Below are 22,322 nucleotides of genomic sequence, written 5' to 3'. Positions count from 1 at the left end.
GTTTTAGTTAACTTTAGCTTTTTATAATAGTTATATATATTTTGTGGTAGTAAATGATAAAATAAACTAGTATCTACACATATTTTATGCACTCATGACATAACTAAGTTTTTCTTACTTTCTTCTATTTTTTTTTTTGAGTTGGAGTCTCACTCTGTCGCCCAGACTGGAGTGCAGTGGCCGCTCCCAGCCACCGCAGCCTTGACCTGCTGGGCTCCGGCGATCCTTCCGCCTCAGCCTTCCAAGTAGCCGGAATTACAGGCATGCGCTACCACGTCTGGCTGATTTTTTGATTTATTGTAGAGATGAGGTCTCTCTGCCCAGGCGGGTCTCGAACCTGCGGGCTCAGGCAATCCACTCACCTCAGCCTCCCAAAGGCGCGGGATTACAGGCTGAGCCACCAAGCCCGGCTTTTCTTCTATATTTCTAAGTCACACAGTTTGTGAGTTTTTTCAAATTGTCACAAATCGCTAAAAAATTGTCGTTTATTAAAAAAAAAAAATCTGCATATAAGTAAACCCATGCAGTCCAAACCTGTGTTATTCAAGGGTCAACTGTTCATAACAAACTCTTAACCTGTACACCAGGAGACACATAGAAGAATGTCCTTAAAAGCACTGTTTGCAACAACAAAAAAGCTGAGAACAGCCCAAATGTCCACCATTCACAGAATGGATAAGTTATAGTATGGGACAGAGTCCTATAAGTAAGTTACACCATTAAATATGAATGATGCTCTAAAACTTAATGTGGAAAAGAGGAAGAGGTCTTAGTTCAGGTTGCCAGAACAGAGGACTGCAGACTGCATAGCTTAAATAATAGAAATTTATATTCTCACAGTTCTGGAGACTAGAAGTCCAAGATTAAGGTGCCAACACTATCGTTCCTGGTGAGGGCTCTTCTTTCTTACGGATGATCACCTTCTCACTGTGTCCTCACATGGCAGGGTTAGAGGGCAAAAGTAAGCTCTGTAGTATGCCTTCTTAAAAGGGCAATAATCTTACTAAGAGGATCCCACCTTCATGACCTCATCTAAACCTAATCACTTCCCAAAGACTCCATCTCCGAGTACCATCACACGAGGGGTTGTTTCATCATATGAGTTTTAGAAGGATACAATTCAGTCCCTAGCAGGAGGAGGAAAAGCAAATACCAGAATGATATGTAATCATTCCACTAATTTGAAATTCAAAAACATTCAAAAGTAAATAATATATTATTTAATGATACATGTATAGGTGCTTAAAAATAAAATAGTAAAGAAAATAAAAGGAATGATTAGCAAATTTAAAAGCATTAGTTTCATAAAAATTATATTCTTTAACCACATTGCAATTGGGTGAAAAAAATCAATAATTAAAAAGTTGTTTTTAAAAAAATCCCCAACAGGCATCCAAATTGGAAAGGCAGAGGTAAAACTATTAATATCTTTTTCCACAGATAACATGATATTATGCCCATAAAACCCTAAAAAAATCCATAAAAACCTGTTAGAGCTAATAAATTCAGCAAAGTTGACATATACAAAATTAACACATAAAAATCTGTTGTATTTCTATACACTAGCAATGAACAATCTGAAACAGAAATTAAGAAAAACAATCCCAATCAAAATACTACCCAAAAAAACCCTCAAGAATTGAAATGGAAAACAAAAAACAGTAGAAATAAACTTAATCAAAGATGTAGAATATTTGTTACTTCCTTTCTTAAAATCCTCCAGTTTTCATCTGATCTAAATACAAACTCCCTACCATGCCATAAAATATCCTTGAAAATCTAATACAGACCTACCTCTGAGGTTGTATCATCTTCCTTCTCCCCTATATAATCTGTTCCAGCCACACTGAACTTTTCACCATCACTTCCTTCATATTTTCCCACTTCTGTGTTGGAATATCTTCTTCCCTCCATTCTCTAGCAACACCCTTTTTAAGACACAGTTCAAACACTAATGCTTCTATGAAATCTTTTTTGATGACTCAAAAAAAATTTTCCTCTTTCTCCATGCTTCCTTGGTATTGCTTTTATTCCTATTAAACATCTGTAACAATGTGCTTAAATTTCCTTTGTGGTGGTCTGAATTCAAACACCAGAATCTGAACTTTGTATTTGAAATGTTCAGCAGAGTTGTTAGCATAGAGTACTCAATAAAAGTGTACTAACTAAATGAATTTGCAATCCAGAAGATAAGACCCACACCCAATTATATTATCCAATATCTGGGTTACCTTACACACAAAAAAAGAGGCACTAAAGTGGCGGCAGTATGGTGTAGAAGTTAAAAGTGTAAGTTCTGTTTAATTAAGATGGTAGATACACATCTGCTTTCGTTGACTACTCAAACTCCAGCTAAGACAATATTAAAACTTTTTTTATTTGTTTGTTTATATATAAACCCACAAGGATGAGGAGAATGGGAAAGGAAGACAAGAACAATATTTTGAAAGTGGTTAATGAATGGTAAAGTAATAAGCAGACTTCAGAAAATTTAATCCTAAATTGGTGAGAGGAAAATCAAAAAACCAACTTAGTTTGTAACACAAAATAGACAAAGACTCAGGAATTGGTGCTTTTAGGTACTTGTGGAAGTGAGGATGAAGAGACAGGTGTAAAACAAGGAAGACTGACTAAAAGTCTGCTTTAAAAGGATTATCATTAATTTCCCTCTACAAACATCCCCATGAAAAGTTTGCAGGATTACCTAGGAACAGATAAACAATGGCCTTTTTGCAGATGTAATTAAATTAAGGAGTTGAAATGGGAGATTATCCCAGATTTTCTGGGTGGGCCTGATCATATCACATGGGTCTTTAAATCTGAGAATCTTTCCTGGGCTGTGGGGTAAAGGAAGATGTAATCAGAAAAAAGAATCAGAGGTGCTATGAAAATGCACCGCGGAATGGGGCCTGCTGGAGTTGGAAAAGGCAAGGATATAGACTCTCCCCTCAAGCCTCCAGAAAGGGATGTAGCTTTACTGACACCTTGCTTTTAGCCTAGGAAAATCCACGTCAGACTTTTTTGTTTTGTTGAGAAAGCTGGATTTATTGAGAGGACAGAGAAGCTCCTACAATGGGAGGGGGCCCGAAGGGGTTGCCCATCTGGGGCCGAAAACCTGGTGCTTATATAGCCCTAAGTCCAAGCCAATTGGCTAGCACTAGCTGTGAGCTGTAGCTGTTCTGATTGATCAGTATTAAGGTAGGGACCTAATGGTGAGCTGATTGGTTGCTTCTCCATCCCAGCAGTGAGTACCTGAGCTCTGGTTTGAGACCTGGCAGGAAGCTTGTTTACTAACACTGAGCCTGAGAGGCCTGCCAAGAATTCGTTACATTATTACCAGAGTGCCAGTCATGTCAGATCTCTAACCCATAGAAGTATATGATAATAAGTTTAAGCCACTAAAACTGTGGTAATTTGTTGCAGCAGTAACATAAAATGAATACAGAGATCACACTGAAAAGATGGGGGTTATGTAAATGTACACATATCAGATGCTAAAATTTCTAGATCTCTTCTTCTAATCAGCTCCCAGAATACCTATAGCCACACCTTCTTTACCCTTCAGGCAGGAGAACAGAACATAATCCTGTGGGAACTCTACCTAGATCTAAAGATGATGACAATGGAGATAACAAATACAGCAGTCACTGCTGCCTATTTGCTAACATTTAGTTCCCTTACTTCCAGGGAACACAATTTGTCTACATTTTCCATTCTTCCTTGAATTTAGATGGAGCCATACAACATAGTTCTGGCCAATGGAATGTGGTTGGCAGTTACAGTGGTATGCCAAAGCTGGCATGAAAGCCTGTTGGGCATATCTCTTCCTAATTCTGTATTCAGTGACATCATGCTGATGGCCTGAAATTGGTCACGACAGAGTATCATTTATACAATGGAAATAAACAAACGCTACAAATTAGAGCTTTTTCTTCTCAGATGATCAGGTTGTTAAAATTATACTATATCCAAGCATCACCTATGACAATTCCTGCACAATCTTCCATGCTAGCTAGATGCAGAAGTTCCTTTGATCCCTTCTCAAGAATGATAAACAAATGCCCACCCAGAAGGTTCTAGCTGATCAAAAATACCAATACAGAAACTTTATGCTAGTGAGAAATAAACTTTTATTGTGTTAAGCCAAAAAGATTTGGGGACTGTGATTAGAACAACTGCAATTTTTACACTAACGAAACTACCTAGCCTTCAAATAAAGATCACAGAGACAACCTCTAATCATGGATTCACAGCTTCTAGTCAGCTTTTAGTACCATATCCTTAGATAGGAGCAGTCAACCAAGGATTACTTAACATATGAAGACAATTCTTAAAGTTAAAAAAAAAAACAAAACAGAGGAAAAAGCAACTCAGGAAACAAACCAAGTAGAAAGAAAAAAAATTTAAAATATAAATCATGAATATAGAGGAAAGAAAGTATAACGGAACTATGAAACAATAGCATACTATAAACAGCAAAATTCAGAAATAAAAAAGGAGTTCATGTCAAATAAAAATATGAGGAGAAAAAATTAAATTGTGGAGAAAACCTGGAAAATAAAGTTGGGAAAATATACAGAAAATAGAGCCAAAGGGCAAAGAGACAGAAAACAGAAGAGAAAGGATGAGAAGAGAAAGGGTGAGTTCAGAGAAATGCTGAAGAAAGGAGACAAAAAGAGAACAGAACACTGAGAAATATTTTCAAAAGACAAGACAAGTTTCCAGAATAAAAGAACCCATCAAGTATCAAGCATAATTAATGAAAGCAGACCCACAGCAAGGTTCTGTGCTAATTTTAAGAACTCGGTAAACAAATTGGAGTCTACTATTTTATGAAACATGACAGTTCATACACAAAATAAGTAGTCAGAATTGCTTCAGACTTTTCAACAGCAACACTGGAAACTAAGAGGTAAAGGAGCATACAATCAAAATTCTGAGAAAAAATTATTTCTGACCTAAAATTCAGTCAATGCAGAGTGGTAATAAGACTTTTCAGGCATGCAAGGTCACAACAAACCTACCACCCATGACCTTTTCTTAATAAATTACTGGAGAATGTTACTGGCTCTACCATAAGGTAATAAATCAAGCAATAGGAAATCTATCACAGGAAACAAGCAAAAGGAATTACTTAAAATAATAAAGATTCCAGCATGACTGGCATACAACTGATCCAGATTGGTCCTAGCCAAAAGACTCCAGAAGAGTTTTCTTTAGGAAGATGCATAAAATTTAGACAACTGGCAAAGATGTAAATTACTGATAAGTAAATAAAAAACTAGACCAAAGGAAAAGGTAATTATCATCCTCAAGAAAAAGTGTTATCAGGAAAGAAAAAACTAAGTACAATTTACAGCATGGCTCAGCTGAGGACAGTGTTTACATAAACAATTAATATAAACACCAAATACCTATCTAATCAAAATTATGAAGTAACTATGAGGGAATTGGGAATCAATTGTGATAGGGAGAGGTAAAGAGAGCTAAATAATCATTTTCAATAGCAGAAGTTAATAGATCATGTCTACAAGTAAAAAATCAGGCAGCAAAACAAGCACAGTATTGAGATACATGTATATAAATATTGAAATAAACATCTAAAAGTAGTTACCTTTTGGAAGGAAGAAATGACATGTTATTTTTCACAATAAACTTTATAGAACTATTAGATTCTTTAACCAATGCAGATGCATAACTTGGATAAACAAGCTAAAAATAAAGAAGGGAGGGAGGAAATTGTACAGTCTGCACCAGACTGTATGGGTTTATTCTTGTTCCTGAATGTACTCTTTGTTAATCATGTGACTTTGAGCAAGTTACTTACTCTCTCTGTGCCTAAATTGTCCTCATCTGTAGCCTGGAGAAAATAACAATATATATATCATAGAGTTGTCATGAGAATTGAGTTCAAATACATACTGTACACATAAATACATACTTTATACTTATCTTAGAGCAATATGTAGCACATATTATAATAAGCATATATTAATAATACCTTATTTTTAAGTACTATCTCTGGGCCTTATCTGTAAAGTAAGCTCTAGAACACTAATGATAGTTTAAGCATCTTACAGTAAGTTTTCTTTTGAGGAAAGGTACCTTTTGCATTATATTATTGCTTATCAACAAACAGGTCAAATATGCTAAACTTTACCTATGTTTCATGATTTTGACAGTGAAAGAATTTCTCATATAAACTTCAACTACATTTGGAATCTTCTTAGAATGCTAGCAACACTCAACTGAGAAAATCAATATGGCTGGAAAGAGAGGTAAGGGGAGGAATAGAAAAAGAGGAGAAGTTGATCAAGGGTATAAAGTTTCAGTTAGACTGGAGGAACAAGTTTTAGTTATCTATTACACTGAATGGTGACCATAGTTAATAATAATGTATATTTCAAAACTGCTAAAAGAACAGATGTTTAACATTCTCACCACAAAATAATAAGTTGGTAAAATGATATGTCATTTAGCTTGATTGAAAAATGTATACATAGATCAAAACATCATTGTACCCTGTAAATATACACAATTATTATCTATCAACTAAAAATAAAGAAAAAACAAAATATGGGGGAAAATGCCTTAAAAATTTAATCAAATATCCAAAGTCTAAGCCAAGATTAAATTAATAACTCAAGTCACTGCTGACATAAAACTATTTCTCTTTCTTTAATAATCAATTTAATAGTTTTCATTAAGAAGCCTACATCTTGCTTAAGGCAGATCAGATTTCCTAACACTACACTCTCATAACAGAATTTAAAAGGAATACATTCCAGTTGGTCACAACTCCTAGATTACATCAGTTTAAAGAAGACTAGAGTTGCATAAAGGCAATAACTTTTATTATTTTAGTATTTAACGTATAAATGAAAAACAAACTTTAAAAATTCAGAAACCGAATAATAAATCTTTCTATTTTTCTGTGGTCTCTTCCTGTCCTTATAAGCACGAGATAAAAGGCAACTTTAAAATAAAACTTCCCTCTAATCAGACAGTAAATATGTCACTGTTCTCATCATTCTTTTAAAAATCTAGGAAAATTTTTTCTTAAGATGAATTCATTCTCTGTATTAGTCATTAGAATACAGAAGATTACCAAGAGGAAAGAGAAATAGATTCTTTTCTCAAACAGCTTATGATCTAATACAAGAAATAAAATAGAAATACAATTATTTAAAATTTTTTCTTAGTGTTTTGTATTTTGCCTTTTCTTAGATTAAAAAAAAGAAATAGAAGTCTTTATAATAAAAGTTAGGGGAAAATTTTTGACATAAGAGCACTGTAAACAACTTACTATAAGAAGTCAAGAGGAACAATGATTTTGAGCACAAGATTATCATCCTCAAAGAAAACTGACAGATGTAATGCGGTAGCCCCAAACCTGTGAGGGCTTGTACATAAAGTTCTTTATTCCAAAGAAGTTACCCCAAGGTCCAGCAGGTAAAGACATTGGTTTTTTAGAACTTACAGGAGACACTCAGGGTGGCAGGTCGGTGAAAAATCCATACCTTGGGGCAGCATAGCAAATAGTTTTATAATCAAGTATGCTTCATGTGACTTCTTACTGGAAATATGCATATCCTGCAAAGACCTGCCTTAGCCAGAGGCCACTTTCTGAGGGAGGGGGCAAAAACAAGCCAAGTATAGGGGGGAAAGAGTCTATGTCTGGACAATTACCTCACAAAAGATATGAGGAAGCATCTTAAAGAATAAGTAAAATTCAAAATACAGAGAATAGGGAGTATGAAGTTGCTTGAAGGCAGAAGGAAAAATCTGTACAATAGCACAGAATCAGAAAAGTAAGGGAATATATGAGAAATCATTGTCATCTTGCATTAAAAGGAAGAGAAGAAGTCTGAGGACTAAGTCTCAGAGTACCCTAACATTTAGGACTCATTAAAAAGAGAAGACCCCCAGCAAAGAAAATTCAATCAGTGTGCTTTTTTTGCCAGGCTTCTCCAAAATGGAAAGTCTGGCTGGAGACTCAGAATACAAGGGCAGGCCTAACTTTAGCCCATGTGTGCAAAGAACAAGCAATCAGGATGGAAGTATCTTAAAATCCTAAACAAGAAGGGATGCGGAACCTACAAAAGTAACTTAACTAATACTCTTCTCCAAGATAGTTCACTATATTTCTTTAGCGAAGAATCCTCTGGTACAATCCCCTTACAATGTACAAAAAAAAAAGCTGAACACTATAAAGAAGGTGCTGCATAAATGAAGCTATTATAAGCACTCTAAAACATCATCTACTATTCTGCTTTCATTTAAATGTGTCCCCCATTCATGTGTTGGAAACTTAATCCCCAAGGGAAAGGTGTTGAGAGATGGGACCTTTAAGAGGTGATTAGGTCATAAGGGCTCTGCTCTCATGGATGGATTAATGTCAACATTACTAGAGTGGGTTCATTATAAAAGCAAGTCTGCCCCCTACCCCGGTGCACATTCACACATGCATACATCATGTCATACCTTCTGCCATGTTAAGATGCAGTAAGAAGTTCCTTATGAGATGTGGCTGCTTGATCTTGGACTTCCCAGCCTCTAGCACCATGAACCAAATAAATTAACCCTTTACACTTGGAGACATCTTATGGATCACCTACCAGCAACTTGACTGCACTTTTTTAATGAACTAGTGAAAAATGTATCACCACTTCATATTAAATAGTACAGCATTATAAATAATTATTTTATTGTAATAATATTTGGCTTATAATGGAATTTTGGACATTAAACTTATTTATGACAAAAAAATCAAAAATTTATCTTGCATTTTTCTAACATGTGGTTAACATGTGAAACAGTCATCCACATGCACTGCAGGTTCACTGATACATGTTGTGCAACAGTAATTTGTTCAACATCTTCCACCTTGTTTTTTGTTAGAGCAGACAATACAGTTTTGTTTTCTTCCTCACATAATTTATTGTCAGTCTGTTGTTCAAAGAAGGTGTGAAAGGATGCACTCGTGATTCCTGAAAGCAACTTTTCAACTCAACTGATCAATTATATCTCAGTATATAATCTGTCACTTTATTTGCTTTTTCAATAAAAATTTGAATGGAAAACTTCAAGGAAACATACATTTTAAAAAAATCACTGTTTGTGTAAGTTTGTCCTCTATAATTACTAGCAATCTCTTTATGTCTCCCGAGAGGGGGACATTCAAGTGCAAAAAGTTAATGTTTATTATAAATTACTCAATCTTGGGTATTCTTTTATAACAGCACAAAATGAACTAAGAAACATAGTACGATGTCTCCCAGTTTCAGTGGCAAAGACTATTACTTATATAATGAAAAGCTGAGACAGTAACAGACTGAGTTTGAATTATTTATTTATTTTTAATGATGATAACATATTAACATCATACTTTTTTATTTTTATTTTTTGAGTTGGAGTCACTCACTCTGTTGCTCAGGCTAGAGTGCAGTGGCATGCTCACAGCCACCGTAGCCTCGACCTTCTGGGCTCTAGTGATCCTTCTGCCTCAGTCTTCCAAGTAGCAGAACTACAGTTGTATACCACCATGCCCAGCTCATTTTTTTGATTAACTGTAGAAATGAGGTCTCACCAAATCGTCCAGGCTGGTCTTGAACCCCTGGGCTCAAGTAATCCTCTCACCTCAGCCTCCCACAGTGCTTGGTTTACAGGCTTGAGTCACCACTCCCAGCGAGTTTGAAATATTTAAAGAGAGTCTGAACCATGGCAGCAGCAGGAAGGTCTGATAATTCCATAAACAAGATAAAATTTGGGAGAAAAAGGTGGGATAAGGTACTTAGACAAATCAATGGGGGAAAGAAATAGTCTTCAACAAAGGGTGCTGAAACAACTGGATATCTACCCACACAAAAGAATATATTTGGAGCCGGGCTTGGTGGCTCAGCCTGTAATCCCGCACCTTGGGAGGCTGAGGTGAGTGGATTGCCTTAGCCCGCGGGTTCGAGACCCGCCTGGGCAACTTGGCCAGACCTCATCTCTACAATAAATCAAAAAATTAGCCGGGCGTGGTAGCGCGCGCCTGTAGTTCCAGCTACTTGAAGGCTGAGGCTGAAGGATCACCGGAGCCCAGCAGGTCGAGGCTGCAGTGGCCGGGAGCAGCCAATGCACTCCAGTCTGGGTGACAGAGACTCCAACTCAAAAAAAAAAAAAAAAAAGAATATATTTGGAGCCCCAAAACCAACTCAAAGTGGATCATGGATAAGAACCAAAGCTACTAAAATCTCAGAAGGAAATAGAGGTATAAATTTTTATGACCTTGGATTAGGCAACGTTTTTTTAGATAGAACACTGAAAGCACAAGCAAGAAAAAAATAGATAAACTGGATGATATCAAAATTCAAAACTATTGTGCTACAAGTGATAGCAGCAAGAAAATAAAAAGACAATGGTAAGAATGGGAGGAAATATTTGCAAATCTGCAAATATCTGATAAGGAACTTGCATCCAGAATATAAAAAGAACTCTTACAGCTCAGCAGTAAGAAGACAACCCAACTTTAAAATGGGCAAAGTATTTGAATAGACATTCCTTCAAAAAAGATATGCAAATAATCGATAATTACATCATGAGAAGATGCTCAATATTGTGTCATTAGAAAAACGCAAACTAAACTCACAATAAGATACCATTTGACATCCACCAGGATGGCTAGAATCAAAATGTCAGATAATAACAAGAGTTGGTGAAGATACGGAGAAATTGGAACCCTCAGTCATGCTAAATGGGAATGTAAAATGGTAGTCTCTGTGGAATACAGTCTAGAAATTCTTCAAACAACTAGACATATTGTGACCAACTGATCCAGCAATTCCACTGCTAGTTATGTAACCAAGAGAAATGAGAATATATATTCACACAAAAATTGGTATATGAGTGAGGTTCTCAAAAAAAATCAATTAATTTTTGGAAGGCGGGCCCCTTGTAGTACAGGCTTCCCCCACTAGGTAAGTGTTCTAGGAATCCATTGGCATCAGCGTACCAGCTAGCACTGTTGTAAGAGGCTGCATTTGGCTTCAGTGCAGTTTTCTGGAGATTCTTTCAACATGTTCTCCCATTTCATGATGGGTGATTTACCAGTACACCTGTCCACACCATGCTAGTATTCAGTCATTTCTGACCAAAAACGGCATGACTGCCATTGCCCCACCCTCTTTATTCACCTGATATTGCCCCAAGTGACCTCTTTTTGTTCCCTAGACAAAGTCCTCAAAGGAAAACATTTTGTTGATGTGGAAGAGGTGAAACAAAAAATGGCAGAAGCACTAAAAGGCTTCCCAACTGACAAGTTCAAAAACTGTTCTGAGAAGTGGAAAAAGCATCTTGATAGGTGTGTTGCATCAAATGTAGAGTACTTTGAAGGTGACTGAAGTTTAAACATTTAAGAATACAGTGTTTTATAAATAAATTCCACTTTTGGGGGGTCCCTCCACACACACACACAAACATATATATCCATACTAGAATATTATTTGGCAATAAAAAGTAATGAGGTTCTGATATATGCTATAACACGGGTGAATCTTAAAAGCATCATGCTAAGTAAAAGAAGACAATCACAAAATACTACAATATTTCGTAATTCCATTTATACAAATGTCCAGAATAGACAAATACATGAAAACAGAAAATGGATTAGTGTTTGCCAGGAGCTGGGGAGAGCAGGGATTAAAGAGTGACTGCTAGTGGGTATTGGGCTTCATTTGGTTTGATGAAAATGTTCTAAACTTTTTAGATTGTGTTGGTAGTTACATGAACATAATATAATTTTAAGACCATTTAACTGTATGCTGTAAATGGGTGAATCTTATGTGAAATTATATTTTAATAAAGAATGGTTAGCTAAATCTTAAAAAAAAAAAAGCTGGGACAAGTTTTATAGGTATACTTTCTCCTTTAAAAAGTCTCCTTATGGAACCCTTCTCTGGAAGAATATTAGAAGACTTTGCATTTTGTAATAATGAAGTTCATTTCAAAACAGGGCCACAAAATTTAAACACTGGGGTCTTTGAAAAGAAAAATAAGAGACAATTCATACTGAGGAAATACAAAGAGTATTTGAAAACAATCTCTGGAATGTTCTACAGTCACTTGGCTACATAATCTGACCATAAGTAGTAGTAATAATAAAAGTAATTGTTATACTCAGTTTAAGTAACGATTACTGAGTCCTTACTTATCAGATCTGTATTTTCATATTTTATCTTCATCAAAAAAATCTTATTCAAAGTCCACAGGAAAAGACAAGTTAAATTATGGTATACTGTACAATGAACTATTATGTAGTCATTTAAAAAATTATTTTCTGGATATGACACCAAAAGCAAGCATAGGCAACAAAAGAAAAAAAATACATGAGTTAAACCTCATCAAAATTTTTAAAATTTTGTACATCAAAGGACATATCAACAGAGTGAAGGGGCAACCATAGAATGAGACAAAATATCTGAAAATCATACTCAATAAAAGACTGATATCCAGAATATATCAAAAACTCCTGCAATCCCACAGTAAAAAAGACAACTGAATTGTTAAAATGGGCAGAAGACTTGGAGATATTTTTCCAAAGACATACAAATAGCCAATAAGCACATGAAAAGATCTTCAACATCTCTAGTCACTAAAGAAATGCAAATCAAAGCCATAATGAGATATTATGTCACACCCATTAGGCTGGCTATTATTTTTAAAAAATAAATAAAATAACAAATATTGGCAAGGATATTGAGAAACTAGAATACTTGGGCATTGCTGGTGGGAATGTAAAGTGGTATAGCCATTTGGAAAATAGTATGGCAATTCCTCAAAAAAATTAAATACATAATTACTACATGATCGAGCAATTCCATTTCTAGGTACGTACCAAAAGAAGTATAAGTACTAACTAGAACAGGTATTTGTACATCTATGTTCAGAACAGCATTATTCTCAATATCCAAAGGATGGAAGTAATCCAAGTATCCAATGATGAATGGATTAACACAGTGTGGTATTGAGAAAAGAAGAGCTTTTATGTGAGAAACGTGAGTCCTTTTAAATTATCAGACCCAGAAAAGCATGAAAATGAAATAGCAATCACATCCTACACTCCTTTGAGCGATGTATTTATTTCTCAAATCGGCCTGCTTTTGCCACAAGTAGCTATAAATTAGCCTAATAATGTCACGCTGACCCTATAACCCATACTCTATAGCCAGTCACTAATCAATGTTATTTCTGTAAACCAATGAGAATTATGACAAACAACTTTTTATCAGCCCACTCCACGTCCCCCCTTTTACCTTTAAAAACCTGTTTGTAACAAAAGCCAAATGGAGTTCATATTCTAGGGTACTTGGATCTGAGTTTTCTGGGCAGCTGTCCTTACTTTGACTCAAGTAAACTCTTTATATCGTATTTTGCACTTCAGCCTCTTCCTTTTAGGTTGACAGTATTTACCTACATGTGACAAAATATCATTCAGTTTTAACAAGGGAATTCTGACACATGCTACAACATGGATGAGCCTTGAAGACATTATGCTAACTGAATAAAAAAAAAATCACAAAAGGACAGATATTTCATGGTTCCTCCTACGTGAGGTTCTTAAAGTGGTTAAAATCAGAGAGAGAGAAAATAGACGGGTAGATGCCAGGTACTATGAGAAAGGGAGAATGAAGAGTTAGTGTTTAATGGATAGAGTTTCTGCTGGAAGATGACACAACAATGTGAATGTACTTAATACCACAAAACTTGCACACTTGAAAATGGTTAAAATGGTAAATTTTGTTGTATATATTTTACTACAGTTAAAATTGTTTTATAACACTTTCCTATCACAGTAAGGCATATTAATGACAGGAAACAGAATACATATGGGATATGATGAACTTTCTTCACTCAGCACACAGGAATCAAAACAATTCGGCGAGTTTGAAATACTGAAAAAGAGCCCTTTACTCCTGAGTAATGAAGAGAACAATGATAACAAATGATTTGTGTAATCACATCAGCAAGGGAGGAAAGATGTAAATGCTTCTCACGACAATAATGCAGGTGGGTTTAGTGGGCTTCACATAAACTCTTCACATATAGTTAAGACAGTAAACTAAGAAAAATGAATGCTTTTCTTCCTGAGTTGTATTACTTCACAGGTGACTTAGGAAATGGAACTAGGTCTCAGTGGTAGAAAGCTGCATAGAATTGGAGCACTCATGTGCTTGTTTGTTTTAATAGAGAGGGATCTTGCTATGTTGCCCAGAATAACGTCAAACTCCTGGGTTCAAAGGATCCCCTCACCTCAGCAACCCAAGTAGCTGGGACAGGTGCACACCACACCTGATTTTGGAGTGCTAACTTTTACCCTTATTCATTAGACGGGCACCTCTTTCTCTCCAAAGCCTAACAATAGGTGGGAGAAGATAATACTGCACAGAAGCGAGTACACTGCCTTCTCCACAGACGTACTGTTAAATTATGCAACACACAAGTAGTAGAATTGTCTCTGGAGAGTATGTTAGGGCTGATGTCAAGATGTAAAGAAGGGCACGATGTGGTATACTGTTTAGGCATGATCAGGCCCCATTATTCCCTTTAACCTCATCTTCTGTCATTCTTTCCCAGGATTAATCTGCCTTCTTGTTATTCCTGGACACTTCAAATCTGATGCCATATAAGGGACTCTGTACCTCTTTCTGCCTGAAACATTTTTTATTCTGCTGTTCTCACAATTCTCCCTCTCTTACCTTATTCAGTTCTCACAAATGTAAGGTACTCAAAGAGGTGGTCCTGACGGCACTATCTACTACATCCTCTCTCTTTATTCCCGTACGCTGTTTCATTTTTCTTTATAGACTAACAACAATCTAACATAATTTGTTTATTGTCTATCTCCTATTACTTAGAATGTAAACTCATGAGGCAGGAGCAACATCTTTCTTACTAATCACTGTATTACTAGTGCTTAGAATAGGGTCATACAAACAACAAATATATACTTGTTAAAGGAATATGAACAGGAAAAGAGAGAAGAGTGCAAGGAGAGACAGGTCAGGTAGTATCCAGAAAGGTCACACTCCTCGGAGGCCTAACCTTCGAAGTGCCCCCTCCACTTGAAGTCTTAAGAAAACTTTGGGAGGCTGAGGTGAGTGGATTGCCTGAGCCCGGGGTTTGAGACCCGCCTGGGCAGGCGAGACCTCATCTCTACAATAAATCAAAAAATTAGCCGGGCGTGGTAGCACGCACCTGTAGTTCCAGCTACGTGGAAGGCTGAGGTGGAAGGATCACTGGAGCCCAGCAGGTCGAGGCTGCAGTGGCCGGGAGCGGCCACTGCACTCCAGTCTGGGTGACTGAGTGAGACTCCAACTCAAAAAAAAAAAGAAAGAAAGAAAGAAAACACTTGTTAGCTAGAATAGTACTTTATTCCTTTTACCTCAATATCCTTCTAGGAGCTGCCTAATCCTCCAGAAAAGAAAGTTGTTTTATCTATACTGCAGAGACAGATCAAAGGACTTGATAAGGGAAAGCTAGCAGGGCGGAATTGGTGAGGAAAGAACATGTAATTTATCCTAATGAGAGAGTATGACATAACTGGAAAGGGACTGGCCCCTCCAGAATGTCTATCACTCAGAATCACCTTGGATTAGCAGCAGCGGTGAGAAATTCATAGTTTGCAAGTACAAAGAAGACTAAGTGCTAAAGACTAGAGTGAACTCCGATCTTCCCACAAAAATTAGCAAAGATTTCCCTTTAGAATGAGAAAAGAAACAGTCTCTGAAATACTCAGGTTACATATGTAAATTCAATTTTATAAAAAGTAAGGACATTCACAGATAAAATATATATACGCAAGTTATCGATGTGTTATTAACATATAATAATGTACTTTTAAAATGTTTAACAATATAGTGGCTAGACATTAACATATTTCGTTATCTTAAATACAAACATTGGGATCGACAGCTCATGCCTGTAATCCCAGCACTCTGGGAGGCAGAGGCGGGAGGAATGCTGAAGCCCAGGAATTTGAGACCAGTCTGGGCAACATGATGAACTCTTCTCTCTACAATCAATAAAAAATTAGTCAGGCATGAGCAACAGAGTGAGATTTCAACTCAAAAACAAACAAAAAAAACTCCCCACAAATGTCTAGAAAACCCACCATCCTCTCCAAGGCATTCATTTTGCATTATCAATGTCAAAAAGGTATTCTTCATTAAGATATTATGGAAGGGAAAATACAGACTGGAGGAAATATGCTAAATGTTAATAATTATCTGTGTTTAGTGAAATCAAGGGTGATCTTAATACTTAAATATTTTGTAATCACAAACAATAAAAATTCAGCAACCAACAACTTTGCTTGAGAAACATAATATAGCCACCTAATTAAGGTCTCTTCCTCTGTTTAGCAAGGCTATGGAATGACACATAACAATGTGCTATTTTTATAACACTTCCCTAAAAAACAAAAATCAATTTAACTTTAAAGATTATATTTCCTCCTTTACAATTTAATGTTCCAAAGGTTTCATCTTAATTTTAAAAACGCAAGTTGCCAGGCGCAGTGGCTCACACCTGTAATCCCAGCACTTTGGGAGGTAGAGACAAGAGGACTGCCAAGGTCTAGGGGTTCAAGACTAGCCTAGGCAACTTGGCGAGACCTCATCTCTACAATAAATCAAAATATTAGCCAAGCGTGGTAGCATGTGCCTGTAGTTTCAGCTACTTGGAAGGCTGAGACAGAAGGACTGTCTCAGTCCAGCAGGTCAAGGCTGCAGTGGCCATGAGTGTGCCATTGCACTTCAGCCTGGGTGACAGAGTGAGACTCTGACTCCAAAAAAATAAAAAATAAAAAGCAAGTCATCAAGCGTACTCCATACAAATATTGTGACCATATTAGCATTTGAGTTTTTCAATGATCCTTTAATACAAGGAATACCTTGAATTAAGATCTACTGTGACACGTGTTCAGGATTGCATATTACAAAGAACCATTCTTGATATTAAAAACCTCAGAAGCAATCTAAAGTTATAGAAAATAAAGAATAATATATATTGAAAACTAATAAAGAAGAATAGTGGTGATAGATATATTAGTTAGCTTGATTTACCCATTTCACAATGTACACATACATATGAAAACATCATGTATATTATATCTATACACAATTTTTATTTGTTAACTATACCTTAATAACAATAACTTTCTTTAATTTAAAAGAGGATACTGTACAGCCTTGTTTGCCTACCCAACATCACTCCTCTCTTCCATCTTTTCAACAGAATATCAATTTTATTCCCATTTCCACCCTCATCTTCAGCTGCATCTTGACTAAAGTAAGTTGCTATTAGGTAGGTCTAACTGGACAGAAGGGAAAGATATATTACAATACTGCAACAGATCACTGATTCTTTCTAGATTGAGCTGATTATCACCGATTTCAAGGAAAACACAGCCATTGGATAATAGCAATATTGTCAAGTATAAAGCAGAGAAAGAAAAGTGGATCTATAATGAAGTCATTGATTGGCTGGCTGAATCAAATATTTTTTAATCTGTCTACTACTCTGCACTTCCTATTATATACCCTAAAATAGTTATTTTTAAGCATTTGAGTCAGGCTACATAAAACCCAATTTATGTAGAAAAAAGCATAATATCCGATGGAAGAAAAAGGAATCATATGGAATATTCTTCTTAACAAAAAAGCTGAAATATGAAGTGTCAATATGTGTTAACACCTTCATACTCAGAACTGTTGATAATTATCTCTTGATCACAGAAATAAGTTTAATTATCCCATCTGCTACACACACACGATTTCAGTTAACATGGATGTATCCTCAAGGAGTTTCAAAAAAAGAAATTATATATACTTTCAATACTTTGTATTTTCTATGTAAACCCTGCATAGTGGCTCATATCTGTAATCCCAGCTCTTTGGAAGGTGGAGGCCAGAGGATCACCTGAGCTCAGAGATTCAAGACCACCCTGGGCAACTTAGTGAGATCTCGTCCCAACAATAAATAAAAAATTAGTTGGAGAGGTGGTGCACACCTGTGGTTGCAGCTACTTGGAAGGTTGGGCAGAAGAATTGCTGCAGCCCAGCAGGTCTAGCTGCAGTGGCCATGAACATGCCACTGCACTCCAGCCTGTAGTACAAAGTAAGACTCCAACTCAAAAAATGAAAAATAAAACTTTTTATTTCCTATTTTAATTTTTTTTTAAGGTAAAGAACAGTCTTAGAATTCCCTCCTATGGCTTGCATTTGGCTGACAAATAATAAGATAATTTATAAGAAAATTGAGGCAACTCATATATGTTATAGTTTGAAAATTTTCCTGCTTGCACTTTCCATAAGTGTGGTGTGTGTGCATGCATGAACACACACAATCTTTTATACCTATAGAAACCACTAAGACAATTCATATAAAGAAAAACATTTCAATTTTATTAAAGTAATTCACCACAGGATACACCATGGCTAATTAATAGGACAAGAATCATAACCCAAGGGTTTTTTTCCTTGCTTGATAGCTATATAAAAATATAACTGGCTTATAAAATATGTCTCAGTTATTTACAGTAATGCACAAATATTGCCAGGCAAATATTAAAAGACTAAAGGTTAACGTTGCCAAGTTTTTTGGCTAAGCATCAATTTAAAAAGACAAACCAAGAAAAACACTTGAACTTATGCAGACAAAGCCTAAGGATACAGAAGGCAAAAAAAGGGGACACATTCCTAGTCGACCCTTGAATTCTTAATGTCTGACTCCAGCAGAATGAGCCAAAACAGGTTTAGCAAAACAGGTGTATAACTTTATATGTCTCTCACATAACAGCTTGGAGACACAATCAAATCTAAAAATCGATTGCGGCATTGAACAAAAATCTATTACAGCACAGAACGGAAATCTGCACTGCTAAAGGGTAGAGATGAATACATAAATTGTTACATCATGAGGGAGGATAAATAAGGAATGAAAATCCAGTGCAGCAGGGGAAACTTATTGGCAAACCATTAAACAATTTTCAAACTGTTCAATGTTAAAACATTATTGATAAATTCAAACCTCAGCATCCTGTCAGGGTATGGAACCATTAGCACTCCTAGATACTGCTTAATAAATTAAAATTGTTAATCTTATTGGATATATACATCTCAGACACTTCTTTCAACTTAAAACAGTTGAAGTAACAGCTATTTCATTACTTTTGTGCTAAAGGTAGGGGTTCTTAAAACCTCTTGTTAATGAAGGAACAAATTTTGGGACGGAAACTCAGGAAGTCAATTCTAATCTAAATTATATTCCAAGCTAGGAGATTTTAAATGAATGCATTTGGCAAAGATTTATTGAGAGTTTTCAATGTTCAAGATTCAGTGTTGAGTTCTGCAGATGACGTATTTGAAACCTGATACCTTTCAAAACCTGATATTTAAAACCTGACATCTTTCAAAAATTCGACACAATGGATGCCCCCAAGGAATAATAGGCCGTGAAACAGAATACTGTACCATAATAAACATAAAAAATAAAATCCTAAGAACCAAGAGGAACCTTTGAATAAGATAAAAGGCTTTGGGGAATGCTTAAGTGATGTTTGAGCTAGGCCTAGAACAAGGGATCAAGTTTGAACATGTGGCAATGGAAGGGAATTTTTTCTTTTTTTTAGTGACTTTAAGTCAGTGTGGCAGATGGGATAATTACACGTATTTCGGTGATCAAGAGACAATTATCAACAGTTCTGAGTGAGGGTAAGGAATGTTTCTGTTCCCACTTGTGGACAAGGAAAAGATGTATTCCTGAGTATTCAAATTAAATCCATTTTTCTGTAAATGGTTAAATTCCACACTACAGCACTACACCACAGACAGCAAGAACAGAATGTACTCCAGTGCCCTACACAAACAGACATCATTTCCAACTATTTTTCCCTTACATCGACTGCTCTTGCCATGTCAGTCTTTTGGGGGTTCTTCGAACAGGCACTCTCTCTTCAGGGCCTTTGCATTCACAGCTCCTTCTGCCTGGAATGTTCTTTCCCCATATCTGCAAGGCTGGTTTTTTACCTCCTTCAAGTCTTTGCTCAAATGCCACTTTCTTCATGAGAACTTAACTGATTACCCTATTTTAAACTGTCATTCTTGCACTCCCTATCACTCTTCCCTGCTTTATTTTTCCCCAGTATATATTACTCTCTGACATGTTAAATGTAACCTACTTTTTATTAGCTTTGTCTATGTCTCTCCTGCAAGAAGTTATCTGTTCAGATTTTAAAACAGTGTCTGCACATGGTAGGTATGAAATAACTATCTGTTGACAAACTGACAGATGGAATAAATGAATGAAAAAATATCTGCCCTCAAATAGGTTATAATCTAACAAAGGAAGCAAATATATAAATAAATAAAAACCTAATCTTAAATTATTCCTGAAATACAAAAATAAAGACATGGTCGGCAAAATCCAACTTATAAAAGACTAATACACAGAAACATCTTCTGCCATCCCATTTCTACCTTGCCAGTGACCACTAGATTCTTCTTTTTATACCTTCTATCCCTGTCCCTAATAGCACTGTAATGCAATGCCAAAAATGACGTCTGAGCTGCCACTGCTGCCCGAACTGCCTCTCCCACAGTAAGCTTCACTGCTACCTACTAAGTGAAGGAAAGGAATATTTCCGTTCCCACTTGTGGACAAGGGCAAGATGTATTTCTAAGTATCCAAATTAAATCCATTTTTCTACAGATGGCTAAATTCCACACGTCAGGAGTGGTTACACTGGTATTATCGATTAGTCAAGGAACCTACTGTTTTAAATACTGCTTAATTATTAAGTTTAGACATAAACAAGTTAATTTTTGAATTCTATCCCACTACTTCAATATACCTTTTCTACACTGCAAATGGGTGGGACTGGCAAGATGATTAAGAGAAAGATTTCTTCAGCTAGTAATATATTTTAAGCAAATAGGGACAGTAAAGGGTATTTTTTTTTATTCAGATGGATCAACTAGAATTTAATCCTGGATTAAAGAATGATGTAGAACTTTTTTTCCTTTAGCCGGGAAGTCATTCTAAGAATTTTTAAATAGACCATTAATATTTAAGTTATACTAAATTAAAACCGCACAGGAGTAGTAGAAAATATTCCTCATCAGTAGCAAAAGCAAAACAACTTAAGGAAATGAGGATAGAGCTCAAGATTTCTCACTCCAACTAACACCTCCACAGACTGCATTATCACTTTAAGCAAACTGACATTTTCACATTTTCTTTTTAATGGCAGAAATGATTTCCATCTGGGACTTATCTGCATAAAAGTGTTAGCCTTGGCACAATTTCAAAATTGAATTGAAAGTTCATCTCTGGCCATAAGCAAAATGCCCCAATGCAACACAATAGTTATGTCTCACATGAATCCTACCAATGGGAGCCCAATTTCATGTGTTTTACCTGGTGGTGAATTTTACCCTCAGATAAGCGCGTAAGTCTATAAAACCCCTTCTCCATTATCCAATAAACTACTTATCTTTACTACCTTAAAGTCTCCTACTAAACAATGACCAATACTAAACAATATTTACACTTCTAAAAGGTAAGTTTTACAAATATTACTATTCTTCATAAGTAGAATGAAAAACTACAAAGTAGGGCCAATGCTCTGATGTGGAAAAAATGTCAAATCAGACGCTGAAATCATAACTTTCAGGTATAGAATCACAGTTCTCATCGGTCCACTACAAGCGTCGCCAGTTATTTCGAGAGTAAATCATTTCCAGCCGGGCGGTAAGAAGCCCGATAATAACAGCAGGGTCATCCCTTGTCTTCCTTTTTAATGAGGAGACATCTGACGAAACACAGGAGACAGTGCGTACAGGGATCAAAACGCAGGAAACCAAAGTTCCAGCGATACGAGAGGATTACAAGGGAAAACAGCAGCCCATCTGTCTAAGAGAACAGGAAGAAGTCTACCTGGAAGGGCTGAGAGTCAGGGAGGGGGCGGAGAGAGGAACGCGCCCCGCGTGGTCTCCCTCCTCCCGGGAAGCCGCGGGACTGGGGGGGGGGGGCAGGGGGCAGGGGGCAGGCGAGAAAAAGCGCGGGGCGGGGCGCGGCACGGGGCTCCCGGGCGCAGGTGGGCTGCGGCTGCCCGACTTGCGAGGGCCTCACTCGCGCCTCCGGGAAGCCACCCAGCCCACCGACGGGCGGAAGGTGCCGTCCAGGCAGAGCCACGTCGGAAGCTGACCGCGCGCCAGGGAGGTGGACAACCGGTCCACACCCACCGGGGGGCTGACAGCCCGCGAGCGCGAGGCGGCCGG

The 22,322-nt window shown here is 36.7% G+C and overlaps 1 protein-coding gene across 8 annotated transcripts in view; it reads right to left on the bottom strand.

The window, feature by feature from the left end:
• AP3S1 (adaptor related protein complex 3 sigma 1 subunit) overlaps nucleotides 1–22,322 on the bottom strand; it is a 64,204-nt gene that overhangs the window by 41,713 nt on the left and 169 nt on the right. Inside the window, exon 2 of one of the 8 annotated variants that reach the window (XM_021706056.1) lies at nucleotides 18,818–18,826. The exons of 6 other annotated variants lie outside the window; for them this stretch is intronic. In XM_021706056.1, the coding sequence (XP_021561731.1) occupies nucleotides 18,818–18,826 (9 nt within the window). Of the gene's footprint in view, nucleotides 1–17,905; nucleotides 17,913–18,817; nucleotides 18,827–22,322 lie in introns of all 8 variants that reach the window. One more of the 8 variants, XM_021706054.1, reaches the window with a different exon arrangement.

This window comes from Carlito syrichta, unplaced genomic scaffold (assembly GCF_000164805.1).
Source record: "Carlito syrichta isolate Samal-C Ts95f unplaced genomic scaffold, Tarsius_syrichta-2.0.1 Scaffold315096, whole genome shotgun sequence".
Taxonomy (NCBI): Eukaryota; Metazoa; Chordata; class Mammalia; order Primates; family Tarsiidae; genus Carlito; species Carlito syrichta.
This window is presented reverse-complemented; position numbering and strand designations above follow the sequence as displayed.